The 14,436-nt window shown below is 37.1% G+C and overlaps 1 protein-coding gene across 5 annotated transcripts in view; it reads left to right on the top strand.

Annotated features, from left to right (window-relative positions):
- The window catches only part of PNPLA8 (patatin like phospholipase domain containing 8), a 134,597-nt gene that overhangs the window by 90,164 nt on the left and 29,997 nt on the right, over positions 1–14,436 (top strand). For all 5 annotated transcript variants that reach the window (XM_030871147.3, XM_030871146.2, XM_030871148.2 and 2 more), the window contains 2 exons: positions 2,225–2,376; positions 11,700–11,794. In XM_030871147.3, the coding sequence (XP_030727007.1) occupies positions 2,225–2,376; positions 11,700–11,794 (247 nt within the window). The remainder of the gene's footprint in view (positions 1–2,224; positions 2,377–11,699; positions 11,795–14,436) is intronic.

The following is a 14,436-nucleotide window of genomic DNA, read 5'->3' as shown; positions in this document are numbered from 1 at the left end:
ACCTCTGAGGGCAGACTTCCCCAGCCATTTGGGCAGGAGAAACGCTGGGCTTGCTCCACCCTGATCCAAGGCCCCGAGGGTCCCTCCAGGCGTGGGAACCCCTCCCCCCTCTCAGGCACCCCTGAGGGTGCCTGGCCTGGCCTCCACTTCTCTTCCCGCCTCAGTCCCTCCACATCCTCCTTGTTTGCTTGGGGGTTCTTCCCATCTCCCTGGGTGTTGGATTCCCCCACCAGTGTCCGGCAGGTGCTCTAGTTGTGGGGAGATGCAAACTCTGCATCTTCCCACGCCTCCAACTTCAAGAGTTGCTTTAAAACCCGCCTCAACGGTGAGATGAATTTTTGGCATTTTTTTTCTTTTTTTCTTTTTATTATCATTATGCCCTCATAGTTTTTCATAAATTGTGTTTCTGTAATCTTTCCCCACCTCCCTTTTTTCTAAATGCTGAATTTGTCTTAACTTTGACTAGTAGGAGTCCCTTCAAGCTGATTCATGTTTCTTTTAAAATTTTTTAAAAAACATTATATGTAGAAAATATAGGGCTTCCCTGGTGGCGCAGTGGTTAAGAATCGCCTGCCAATGCAGGGGACATGGTTTCGAGCCCTGGTCCAGGTAGATCCCACATGCTGCAGAGCAACTAAGCCCGTGTGCCACAACTACTGAGCCTGCGCTCTAGAGCCCGCGAGCCACGACTACTGACCCCACGTGCCACAACTACTGAAGCCCGCACGCCTAAAGTCCGCGCTCCACAACAAGAGAAGCCATAGCAATGAGAAGCCCACGCACCGCAATGAAAAGTAGCCCCTGCTCGCTGCAACCAGAGAAAAACCCTTGTGCAGCAATGAAGACCCAACACAGCCAAAATAAAATAAATAAAAATTTGAAAGAAAAGAAAATATACATACTATAAGTATACAGCTCCATGAATTTTCAAAAATTGAACACATCTGTATAACAACCACCCAACTGGGAAACAGAATGTTACCCAAAGCACTCCAAAAACCCCTTTATGCCCCCTTCCAGTCATTAACTTTAAAAAGATTGACCAATTTTCTGGCAGTGTACGTTAGTTGTACCTCTTCCTGTGTGTTATATAAATGGAACGATACAACATGTGCTCTTTTATGTCTTATTTTTTCCCCCCACTCAACATGATGTTTGTGAGAACCTTCTATATTGATGGGTGTAGTTAAGGAACATTCATTCTCATTGTTATGTGTTCTATTGTATGAATATAGTGCAATGTATTTATCCATTTTACTACTGATGGGCATTTGGATAGTTTCCAGTTTGGGAATATTTAGGAATAGTGCTTCTCAAATGTATCTTTTGGAAAACCTAAGTCTTCATTTCTTTGGAATATATACCAAGGAATAGTAGTCCTGGTTATAGAGTATGCCTATTCTCACCTTTAGTGCATACTGCCAAATGTTTTTACAAAGTGCTTATACCAGTTGATACTTTCACCAGAACTGTATGAGCCTCTTGGTTGTGTTATTTCCTCTCCAATGTTTTATATCATTATTTTTTTATTTTAGCCATTTTGTTAGATGTTTAGTGATGTTAAATTGTGGCTTTCATTTGTATTTCTCTGGTAACTATGCAGTTCAGCAACTTTCCAGTGTTTACTGGCCTTTTGTATACTGCCCTCATGAAGTGCCTATTCCAGGTCTTGCTCGTTTTTCTATTGGGTTGACCAGCTTTTTCTTACTGATTTGTTGAATTTCTTTATGTATTATGGATGTAAGTCTTTTTATATGTATTGTAACATGTATATATTACACACACACACATATATATATATACACATATACATGTCTGATAAATATATTCTCCCAGGCTGTAGGTTACCTTTTCACTCTTTCTAATCATTTTTGACAAGTAGATATCCTTTTTTTTTTCTTCCTGGCCGCATTGCACAGCATGTGGTATCTTGGTTCCCTGACTAGTGATGGAACCCATGCCCCCTGCAGTGGAAGCGCGGAGTCTTAACCACTGGATTGCCAGGGAAGTCCCGATGAGTAGATATTCTTAATTTTAATATAGTCCAGTTTATAAATATTTTCCTTTATGGTTAGCACTTCGTGTCCTATTTAAGAAATCTTTGCCTGTTCTGAGATCATAAAGATATTATCCTGTGATGATCTGTATGTGTTGCTTAAAAATAATCTTACATCTTCACTCTTGATTTGACAAAAGCAACAAAATATTTTTTCTCTCAATATAGGAAAAAATTATTCCATATTTACTACGATTGAGACAAGTTAAGGATGAAACTCTTCAGGCTGCAGTTAGAGAAATTTTGGCCTTAATTGGCTACGTGGATCCAGTGAAAGGAAGAGGAATCCGGATTCTCACAATTGATGGTGGAGGAACAAGGTAAGGCTAGAAAAATGATTTAAAAAAATTTTTTTTTATCGAAGTATACTTGATTTGCAATGTTGCGTTAATTTCTGTTGAAGAGCAAAGTGATTCAGTTATACACATATTCTTTTTTTATATATTCTTTTCCATTATGGTTTATCAAAGATATTGAATATAGTTCTCTGTGCTATACAGTAGGACCTTTTTGTTTATCCATTTTATATATAATAGCTTACATCTGCCAACCCCAACCTCCCACTCCATCCTCCCCCAGCCCCCTCCCCCTTGGCAACTGCAAGACTGTTCTGTATGTTTGTGAGTCTGTTAGAAAAAATGATTTTTTAAAACTATAGATTCTAAATATTAAAAATAGAACTACCATATTATCCAACCATTTCACTTCTGGGTATTTATCCAGAGAAAACAAAACACTATTTGAAAAGATATATGTACCTCTAGTGTATTGCAGCATTATTTACAATAACCGAGATATAGAAACAATGTGTGTCCACTGATGGATGCATGGATAAATATGTGATGGATAAAGAATATGTGAGGGCTAAGTATACACACACACATATAGGTACTACACACACAGGAATAATACTCAGCTGTAAAAAAGAATGAAATCTTGCCATTTGCAACAGCATGCGTGGAACTTGAGGTTACTGTGCCAAGTGAAGTAAGTCAGACAGGGAAAGACAAATACCATATGATTTCACTCATATGTGGAACCTAAGAAACAAAGCAAACAAAACAAGACAAAACTCAAAGATACAGAGAGCAGATTGGTGGTTTTCAGTTGGAAGGGGGATTGGAGGGTGGGCAGAATGGGGAAGGGGGTCAAAAGGTACAAGTTTCCAGTTATAAAATAAGTTATGCAGATGTAATGTACAGCATAGGGACTATAGTCAGTAATATTGTATTGCAAATTTGAAAGTTGCTTAAGAAAGTAAATCTTGAATGTTGTCATGACAGGAAAAAAATTTTATGACTTATAGTGATAGATGGTTAATAGGCTTATTGGACTGATCATTTTGCAATGCATACAAATGTTGAATCCGTATGTTGTACACATGAAATTAACACAATGTCATAGGCAATTACACTTCAAAAAAATATATACATCTAGTTCAGTTGTAGGAATTTTTTAAGCTGATTCAGTGTATTTATATCATTATAAAGTCAAATTTTTGAAATAAAACATGAAATCATTTTTCTTAATTTACTAATTTATAAATCTAAGAACTTATTTTGAACATATACCTGAATTTCCTTTGATTTTTTTTTTTCTTAACACCTTTATTGGAGTATAATTGCTTTACAATGGTGTGTTAGCTTCTGCTGTATAACAGTGAATCAGCTAAAAATATACATACATCCCCATATCTCCACCCTCTTGTGTCTCCCGGCCACCCTCCCTATCCCACCCGTCTAGGTGGTCACAAAGCACCAAGCTGATCTCCCTGTGCTATGCGGCTGCTTCCCACTAGCTGTCTGTTTTACATGTGGTAGTGTATATATGTCCATGCCACTCTCTCACTTCATCCCAGCTTACACTTCCCCCTCCCTGTGTCCTCAAGTCCATTATTTACGGCTGCGTTTTTATTCCCATCCTGCCCCTAGGTTCTTCAGAACCTTTTTCTCTTTTTGTAGATTCCATATATATGTGTTAGTATATGGTATTTGTTTTTCTCTTTCTGACTTATTTCATTCTGTATGACAGACTCTAGGTCCATCGACCTCACTACAAATAACTCAATTTCGTTTCTTTTTATGGCTGAGTAATATTCCATTATACATATGTGCCATATCTTCTTTATCCATTCATCTGTTGATGGGCCCTTAGGTTGCTTCCATGTCCTGGCTATTGTAAATAGTGCTGTAATGAACATTGTGGTATATGACTCTTTGAATTATGGTTTTCTCAGGGTATATGCCCAGTAGTGGGATTGCTGGGTCATATGGTAGTTCTATTTATAGTTTGTCAAGGAACCTCAGTACTGTTCTCCATAGTGGCTGTATCTACTTACATTCCCACCAACAGTGCCAGAGGGTTCCCTTTCCTCCACGACCTCTCCAGCATTTATTGTTTGTAGAGTTTTTGATGATGGCCATTCTGACTGGTGTGCGGTGATACCTCATTATAGGTTGGATTTGCAGTTCTCTAATGATTAGTGATGTTGAGCACCCTTTCATGTGTTTGTTGGCAATCTGTATATCTTCTTTGGAGAAATGTCAATTTAGGTCTTCTGCCCATTTTTGGATTGGGTTGTTTGTTTATTTGATATTGAGCTGCATGAGCTGCTTGTACATTTTGGAGATTAATCCTTTGTCAGTTGCTTCATTTGCAAATATTTTCTCCCATACTGAGGGTTGTCTTTTCCTCATTTATGGTTTCCTTTTCTGTGCAAAAGCTTTTAAGTTTCATTAGGTCCCATTTGTTTATTTTTGTTTTTATTTCCATTTCTCTAGGAGGTGGGTCAAAAAGGATCTTGCTGTGATTTATGTCATAGAGTGTTCTGCCTATGTTTTCCTCTAAGAGTTTGATAGTGTCTGGCCTTACATTTAGGTCGTTAATCCATTTTGAGTTTATTTTTGTGTATGGTGTTAGGGAGTGTTCTAATTTCATTCTTTTACGTGTAGCTGTCCAGTTTTCCCAGCACCACTTATTGAAGAGGCTGTCTTTTCTCCATTATGTATTCTTGTCTCCTTTATCAAAAGTAAAGTGACCATATTTTTATGGTGGGTTTATCTCTGGGCTTTCTATCCTGTTCCATTGATCTATATTTCTGTTTTTGTGCGAGTACCATACTGTCCTGATTACTGTAGCTTTGTAGTATAGTCTGAAGTCCAGGAGCCTGATTCCTCCAGCTCCGTTTTTCTTTCTCAATATTGCTTTGGCTCTTTGGGGTCTTTTTTGTTTCCATACAAACTGTGAAATTTTTTGTTCTAGTTCTGTGGAAAATGCCAGTGGTAGTTTGATAGGGATTGCATTGAATCTGTACATTGCTTTGGGTAGTAGAGTCATTTTCACAATGTTGATTCTTCCAATCCAAGGACATGGTATATCTCTCCATCTGTTGGTATTATCTTTAACTTTTTCATCAGTGTCTTATAGTTTTCTGCGTACAGGTCTTTTGTCTCTTTAGGTAGGTTTATTCCTAGGTATTTTATTCTTTTTGTTGCAGTGGTAAATGGGAGTGTTTCCTTAATTTCTGTCAGATTTTTCGTCATTAGTGTGTAGGAATGCAAGAGATTTCTGTGCATTAATTTTGTATCCTGCTACTTTACCCAATTTGTTGAATAGCTCTAGTAGTTTTCTGGTAGCATCTTTAGGATTCTCTATGTATAGTATCATGTCATCTGCAAACAGTGACAGCTTTACTTCTTCTTTTCCAATTTGTATTCCTTTTATTTCTTTTTCTTCCCTGATTGCTGTGTCTAAAACTTCCAAAACTATGTTGAATAATAGTGGTGAGAGTGGACAACCTTGTCTTGTTTCTGATCTTAGAGGAAATGGTTTCAGTTTTTCACCATTGAGAACAGTGTTGGCTGTGGGTTTGTCATATATGGTCTTTATTATGTTGAGGTAAGTTCCCTCTATGCCTACTTTCTGGAGGGTTTTTATCATAAATGGATGTTGAGTTTTGTCAAAAGCTTTTTCTGCATCTATTGAGATGACCATATGTTTTTTCTCCTTCAGTTTGTTAATATAGTTTATCACATTGATTGATTTGTGTATATTGAAGAATCCTTGCATTTCTGGGATAAACCCCACTTTATCATGGTGTATGATCCCTTTAATGTGCTTGCTGCTGGATTCTGTTTGCTAGTTGTTTGTTGAGGATTTTTGCATCTATGTTCATCAGTGATATTGCCCTGTAGTTTTCTTTCTTTCTGACATCTTTGTCTGCTTTTGGTATCAGTGTGATGGTGGCCTCGTTGAATGAGTTTGGGAGTGTTCTTCCCTCTGCTATATTTTGGAAGAGTTTGAGAAGGATAGGTGTTAGCTCTTCTCTAAATGTTTGATAGAATTCGCCTGTGAAGCCATCTGGTCCTGGTCTTTTGTTTGTTGGAAGATTTTTAATCACAGTCTCAATTTCAGGGCCTGTTTATATTTACTATTCCTGGTTCAGTCTTGGAAGGTTATGCTTTTCTAAGAATTTGTCCATTTCTTCCAGGTTGTCTGTTGTATTGGCATATAGTTGCTTGTAGTAATCTCTCAGGATCCTTTGTATTTCTGTAGTGTCCATTGTTACTCTCCTCTTTCATTTCTAATTCTATTGATTTGAGTCTCCTCCCTTTGTTTCTTGATGACTCTTGCTAATGGTTTATCAATTTTGTTCATCTTCTAAAAGAACTAGCTTTTAGTTTTATTGATCTTTGGTATTGTTTCCTTCATTTTCATTTATTTCTGATCTGATCTTTATAATTTCTTTCCTTCTGCTAACTTTGGGGTTTTTTTGTTCTTCTTTCTCTAATTGTTTAAGGTGTAAGATTAGGTTGTTTATTTGAGATGATTCTTGTTTCCTGAGGTGGGATTGTATTGCTATAAACTTCCCTCTTAGAGCTGCTCTTGCTGCATCCCATAGGTTTTGGGTCGTCGTGTTTTCATTGTCGTTTGTTTCTAGGTATTTTTGATTTCCTCTTTGATTTCTTCAGTGATCTCTTGGTTATTTAGTAGTGTATTTTTTAGCTTCCATGTGTTAGTATTTTTTACGATTTTTTTCCTGTAGTTGATATCTAGTCTCATAGCGTTGTGGTCGGAAAAGATACTTGATACGATTTCAGTTTTCCTAAATTTACCACGGCTCGATTTGTGACCCAAGATATGATCTCTCCTGGAGAATGTTCCGTGAACACTTGAGAAGAAAGTGTATTCTGTTGTTTCGGATGGAATGTCCTATAAGTATCCATTAAGTCCATCTTGTTTAATGTATCATTTAAAGCTTGTGTTTCCTTATTTATTTTCATTTTGGACCATCTGTCCATTGGTGAAAGTGGGTTGTTAAAGTCCCCTACCATGATTGTGTTACTGTCAATTTCCCCTTTTATGGCTGTATTGAGGTGCTCCTATGTTTGGTGCATAAATACTTACCATTGTTATATCTTCTTCTTGGTGTGATCCCTTGATCATTATGTAGTGTTCTTCTTTGTCTCTTGTTATAGTCTTTATTTTAAAGTCTATTTTGTCTGATAGGAGAGTTCCTGCTCCAGCTTTCTTTTGATTTCTATTTGCATGGAATATATTTTTCCATCCCTCACTCTCAGTGTGTATCTGTCCCTAGGTCTGAAGTGGGTCTCTTGTAGACAGCATATATATGGGTCTTGTTTTTGTATCCATTCAGCTAGCCTGTGTCTTTTGGTTGGAGCATTTAATCCATTTACCTTTAAGGTTATTATCGATATGTATGTTCCTGTTACCATTTTGTTAATTGTTTTGGGTTTATTATTGTAGGTCTTTTCCTTCTCTTGTGTTTCCTGCCTACAGAAGTTTCTTTAGCGTGTGTTGTAAAGCTGGTTTGGTGGTGCTGAATTCTCTTAGCTTTTGCTTGTCTGTAAAGGTTTTAATTTCTCCATCAAATCTGAATGAGATCCTTGCTGGGTAGAGTAATCTTGGTTGTAGGTTTTTCCCTTTAATCGCTTTAAATATGTCCTGCCACTCCCTTCTGGCTTGCAGAATTTCTGCTGAAAGTCAGCTGTTAACCTTATCGGGATTCCTTTGTATGTTATTTGGTGTTTTTTGCTTGCTGCTTTTAATATTTTTTCTTTGTATTTAATTTTTATTAGTTTGATTAATATGTGTCTTGGCATGTTTCTCCTTGGATTTATCCTGTATGGGACTCTCTGTGCTTCCTGGACTTGATTGACTATTTCCTTTCCCATATTAGGGAAGTTTTCAACTCTCTTCAGATATTTTCTCAGTCCCTTTCTTTTTCTCTTCTTCTTCTGGGACCCTTGTAATTTGAATGTTGGTGCATTTAATGTTATCCCAGAGGTCTCTGAGATTGTCCTCTATTCTTTTCATTCTTTTTTCTTTATTCTGGTCTGTAGTAGTTATTTCCACAAGTCACTTATCTGTTCTTCTGCCTCAGTTATTCTGCTATTGATCCCTTCTAGAGAATTTTTAGTTTCATTTATTGTGTTGTTCATCATTGTTTGTTTGCTCCTTAGTTCTTCTAGGTCCTTGTTAAACGTTTCTTGTATTTTCTCCATTCTATTTCCAAGATTTTGGATCATCTTTACTATCATTACTCTGAATTTTTTTTCAGGTAGACTGCTCATTTCCTCTTCATTTGCTAGGTCTGGTGGGTTTTTATCTTGCTCCTTCATCTGCTGTGTGTTTCTGTGTCTTTTCATTTTGCTTAACTCTCTGCGTTTGTGGTCCCCTTTTCGCAGGCTGCAGGTTCGTAGTTCCCGTTGTTTTTGGTGTCTTCCCCCACCCAGGTGTCTAAGGTTGGTTCAGTGGCTTGTGTAGGCTTACTGGTGGAGGGGACTGGTGCCTGTGTTCTGCTGGATATGTCTGGGTCTTGTCTTTCTCCTGGGCAGGACTGCGTCCAGTGGTGTGTTTTGGGGTGTCTGTGACCTTTTTATGATTTTAGGCAGCCTCTCTGCTAATGGGTGGTGTTGTTTTCCTGTCTTGTAGTTGTTTGGCATAGGGTGTCCAGCACTGTAGCTTGCTGGTTGTTACATGGAGGTGGGTCTTAGCATTGAGATGGAGCTCTCTGGGAGAGCTTTTGCCGTTTGATATTACATGGAGCTATGAGGTCTCCGGCAGACCAATGTCCTGAACTCGGCTCTCCCACCTCAGAGGCACAGACCTGATACCCGGCCAGAGCACCAAGACCCTGTCAGTCACACGGATACTGTTGTCCTAAAACGAGCAGACTCTCAGTTATTTCTCCAGCTAAGATAGGTTTCTTCTGGATCAGAAGAGAATTACATTTCTGGATCTGTAACCATGAGGAGCCATGAGCAAATCCCCTTCCTCTGATTTTAATGTGACCTAGTATTTATATTTTAGTTTGGTCTTTTCAGACATTTTTGGTAGTTTAGGACAGTTTATCAACCATGATTCTCTTAAAATCTTGGCAGAGTTCTGCAATATTCGTTTTCTTTTATTGTATTTATCTTACCCACATGTATCAGTCAACTAATAATAAAGTGAGTGTTAGAAAAGGAGCCTATGGGAGTAGCTTCCTGACTCCCTACATCTTCTCACAGATGCCAAGCTCAGAAGGAGATAATTTCACCATTAGGCTCCCTTCTTACTAATCGCAATCCATCCATGCTTCCTATTTGGTCTTAGTTTGTCTAGTTCCTTATTTGTTGGTCAGATGCTTTGGCTTCATTTCATGAACCTTTCCCCCTAAAATTTCTAGCTTGTGTTCCAGTTCCCTGCCATCTGTGCTCTTCCCTTAAGGACAACAGCTAGAAAAACAAAAATGTATTATTGAGTAGTAATCGGTGCTATGAAGAAGTGTAAAGCAAAGTAAAGGGATAGAGAGTAACAGTGCTGTTACTCTCTGAAGAGTGATCATGGCTATGAGTTTTTGAATAAATAACAGTTGAGAAGAGATCTGAAATAAGAACATGGAAGAACATTCAAATGTCTGTTTAGAGTGAGGGAGCTATATAGTGAAAAGGGATCTGTGATCAATAAGTAATACTTGATTTCATAGAATAGGGGTTTTATTAGTCATATGGGGAGGAAATTAGAGTGAAGATATTTGGGAAAATCTAGAGGCTGGTTAGGATGAAGGTGGGGTTAGATCAGTGATTCTCCACTGGAGGTGATTTTGCCCTCTAGAGAATATTTGTCTGTCTGGAGACATTTTTAGTTGTGACAGTTGGGGGATTGCTACTTACATTTAGTGAGGAGAGTACAGTTGTGCTAAATATCCTCCAATGCCTAGGACAGTCCCTACAACAAAAGATTGCCTGGCCCAAAATGCCAGTGGCGTTGCTGTTGGGAAACCTCAGTTTAGGGGACTGTGAGAAAGCAGCCAGAATGGGAAATTGGTACTGAAAGGAGTAAGGTAAGAAGGCTCGTGAGAAAAGAACCCATATCTTAACATTTCTTTTGTCTACGAGAGCCTGGTAGAGAGTTAAGCATGTAGAGTCAACCTAGCAATAATACTTATTTTTAAATTTGTCCTGAATTAATTTATAAATACTGCATTTTAAAATAGTTCCCTTCTGGCTTATACAAGTGAAACTTGGGAGGAAAAAAAAAAAAGAAAAATATAAAGAAAAACAAACCAAATGAAACAATCATAGCTCACAATTCCAAGGTTATTTTTACTATTTTGATTTATTTCTTCAAATATTTTTTTCTGTTTGAATATATATATGTGCATGTTTTATTTCCTTTTCATAAGATAATGGAGGACACACTTAAATATGTTTTATCTAGCATGACCTTTAATTCTTCATGTCTCACATTAAAAATACATTGAATTCACAGTGTATTGTCCTCATAAGCCATCTTTTCTTCTCTGACCGCTCTTCAAATCCACATTACTTCTGGCAATTAAAAAAAAAAATCTGTATCTTTCGTCTTCTATGAAAACGTCTTGACACTGTTTTCTAGTAACTTTGTGCTCGTAGTATCAAAGCACAATTTGAGACTCTAAATTTTATTTTGTGGTGCCTAATACTGTGTTCTCTGCTCCACACCTTGTATTGGGATTAGAACTTTTCATTATGTCTGTATATCCCCCAGCATTAAGGATTTTCCAGCGCCTCCTGCACCTCCTAGGCCGTTTCATCTTTCACATTCCATCATGAAGCTGCTTGCTGCCTTTGGCAAGAGTCCAGAAATGAACAAAGTCAGCACAGAAATGCATACATTCTTAGTGCAAAGCCTTGTTTTGAGGTAGTTGAAAGTTTTTAAAAATGAATAAATAAAAGAAAGCTTAAAAGTATGACTAGTAAAATACATGAAATGTATAGAAGCACAGGTAACCAACCACATTGCTAAGTGGAGAAACCCAGTACGTGGCACCCCAAAACTGGCGAGTGGAAGTTTGAAGAAATTTCCACAGTTGGAGTGTTTGATGAAATATTTTACGTTGCCATATCTTTGTTGTCTTATTTAAAGAGATACTAGTGTAAATTCAAAATGTGGTACCATGACACAGGTTTTAATACCATTATTTAGATATAGATTTTCAGAAGTGATCCAGAAACCTTTGTCAGTTTTAACTGATGATAATTTATATTGTTAGTTTTCATGTTAGCATATAAGCTAGGAAACCAAAGATTGTTTTATTCAATAGTTTAACTTTCCTTAAAACAAGGATTCTCATTTTTGCCTTTTATTTTTCCTACAGGGGTGTGATTGCTCTTCAGACCCTACGAAAATTAGTTGAACTTACTCAGAAGCCAGTTCATCAACTCTTTGATTACATTTGTGGTGTAAGCACAGGTGATTGTTATTATCGTGTGGAAGTGTGCATCCCAGCAGTGCATTAAGAAAAATAACATTAAGCACTCAAGTTTAAGATCCTGGTCATTTCCTGAAATGATGGATGTTAGTTTCATGTTTTGATGATGAATAGACCTTTGATTTGCTTAATGAACTTTTTAAAATGTTTATTGGGAATAAGTTAATATTCAGAAGTAGATTTTAGCGTGCTTTTCTAATATGGTTTAAATAAGCCACAGTGACAAGTATAAATTATGAATTATCACCTTATGGTATAGTCACCTGAAGGAAAGTAGCAAAGTGATAGGTGCTCAAATTGTGCTTGAACAAACAGAACATTAAGGATGGATAAGATTTTACTTTCTTTTGAAAGGTATCCCTCTGTGAGGAAATTGCTTCTTATATCCTTTTTTATCTGGTTGTTTGAAAGCAAACGGATAAATGTGAGAATCTATGTTTTTTAAAAGCTTTTTAATATTGCTAGTTGATGTACATTTAAAATTCTAGTTTCATGCTTGTATAGAAGAAATTGGCAACTTAGAATATGATAGCTTCTGAATAATTTTCTAGTTTTCACTGACTCACCAACAGATAAATTTTTGTTTTGCTTTCTGTTTGTTTTGTTTTTCTGTTTCTTACATCAACTCTCTCACCCATGCATCACCCCCATCCTCCAGGGTGTACATGAAGCCTTCTCAGGGTACCTATAGCTATTGCTTACCTCCCAGGTAACACTCAAGGACTGTTAGCATTGCAGATCCCTGCTGTACATTTTACTATTTGGCCTGATAATTTCTCACTTTACATTAGTTTATCTTCATAGACTTTTCTATTTTTTCTCATTCTTCGGAATTATAATAGTAGACCTAAAGACTACCAGCAACAAAATCAAATGATTTCTCTACGTTATCTGTGTCAAGTATGACATATTCCCAAAGGGCACGTTAATTGATGCTCCATTATGAAAACTAAATGTGAGCAGTTGTAGGGATAATTCAGAAGTATAAGGAATCGGTGATTCCTGTGATGTTCCACTGAACAGTGATTCCTCAAGATGATAGCAGATTTGGAAAAGGTTGGGTTAAAGAAAGTTAAAGCAGGTTTCTTTACAGAGGGACTGCTGAGATCTTCTAGCATGTTAAAAAATGCCTTGTGACTCTCAGGATAGGAAAATAATATGTATATCCCCAATTGATATAACTATAGAAATTAAGAGAGACCTTCACAGTGCAAGTGTTCTTGGTATTTTTTCCTGAAGCTGTTACCCTGGCCATTTCTGTTAAATTTTGGGATGGTCCTAGCAATTTAAACCTTTAAACATATCTACAAGCTAACTTCTTGCTTTGGCACCATTGTTAGTAGGTGGGTGCTCAATGAAGAGAATTTTAAACCAGAGATTCATCTACCGAGTACAGTATTTGTTTATGTAATATGTACGTTTCTGCACTTATCACAGTATATCTTTTCCATTGTGTCTTCTAGCTTACTTTAACCTTAACTTATAATATAGTGCTTATAATTTTCCTTTCTTTTAACTATTTTGTATATTCTAATGTAGAAATTTTGTTTGCACATTTAGTGTTTGTTTGTTTTGGCTGCGTTGGGTCTTAGTTGCGACCCATGGGATCTTAGTTGCGGCCTGTAGGCTCTTCATTGTGGCATGCGGGCTTCTCTCTAGTTGTGGCGTGCAGGCTCAGTAGCTGCAGTGTGCAGGCTCTCTAGTTGTGGCGCACAGGCTCTAGAGCGCACAGGCTTAGTTGGCCCTTAACATGTGGGATCTTTGTTCCCTGACCAGGGATCGAACGCACGTCCCCTACATTGGAAGGTGGATTCTTAACCACTGGACCACCAGGGAAGTCCCTACACATTTAGTTTTTATAAAGTTAAAAATATATATTTAGTTTAAGGGTAATGTCCTTAACCATTCAGTAAAATTCAGTTTTTTAATATCTGTTCATCTTTGTAGTAGCTCTTCTTAAAAGCAACTTAATTTTTTTTTTGGCAAGTTATTTCTTGTGTTAATTAAACATTTTCTGCAAATTGATAAGTAACAATTTCTATCGTATAGTTATGCCATACAATGTATTTTAAAACAAGCTGACTTGTCTTTTACTAGAGTAAGACTAAGAATAATAAAATACATAAAATATTTTAAATACATTATAATAGTGATTTCCTGCTTTTTACTTTGTTCGTTATCTTAATGTAAGCAGTGATACTCTACAGGTCTTCGCCCTTACCACCCTCTCCCTGTCACTTAAAGCGTTTCTCTCCCCTTTTCCTCCTTAGTTCAGGGCTATGCCAGTTAGGTACACTAGGTGGCAGTGTGTCCTATCAAGTGCGGCTAGGGTATGCAGTTAGCTGTTTAAAAAGACATCCCAGAGACCTAATTTCTTTATTTATTACATTGGTTCCCAGGACCAACCTGAAGGAGTAATCATTTTAATGAATTGGTAAGTTGTCAAATATACTGTATTCTCTGACTAAAACTAAGGAATTTATTAATTCTTAGTTATAATTTAATTTAATGCAAAACAACACATTTTAATATTTTTTAAATTATCGTCATCATCAGTGGTTAGTATTTATTGAATCCTCATTGAGGCCTGGTAATGCCTTTTACGTGTGTTATCCCAGTGTTA

The sequence above is a fragment of the Globicephala melas genome, chromosome 9, assembly GCF_963455315.2.
Source record: "Globicephala melas chromosome 9, mGloMel1.2, whole genome shotgun sequence".
NCBI classification, from domain to species: Eukaryota; Metazoa; Chordata; class Mammalia; order Artiodactyla; family Delphinidae; genus Globicephala; species Globicephala melas.
Note: the sequence above shows the minus strand (reverse complement) of the source record. Positions and strands in the feature narration are given on the sequence as shown.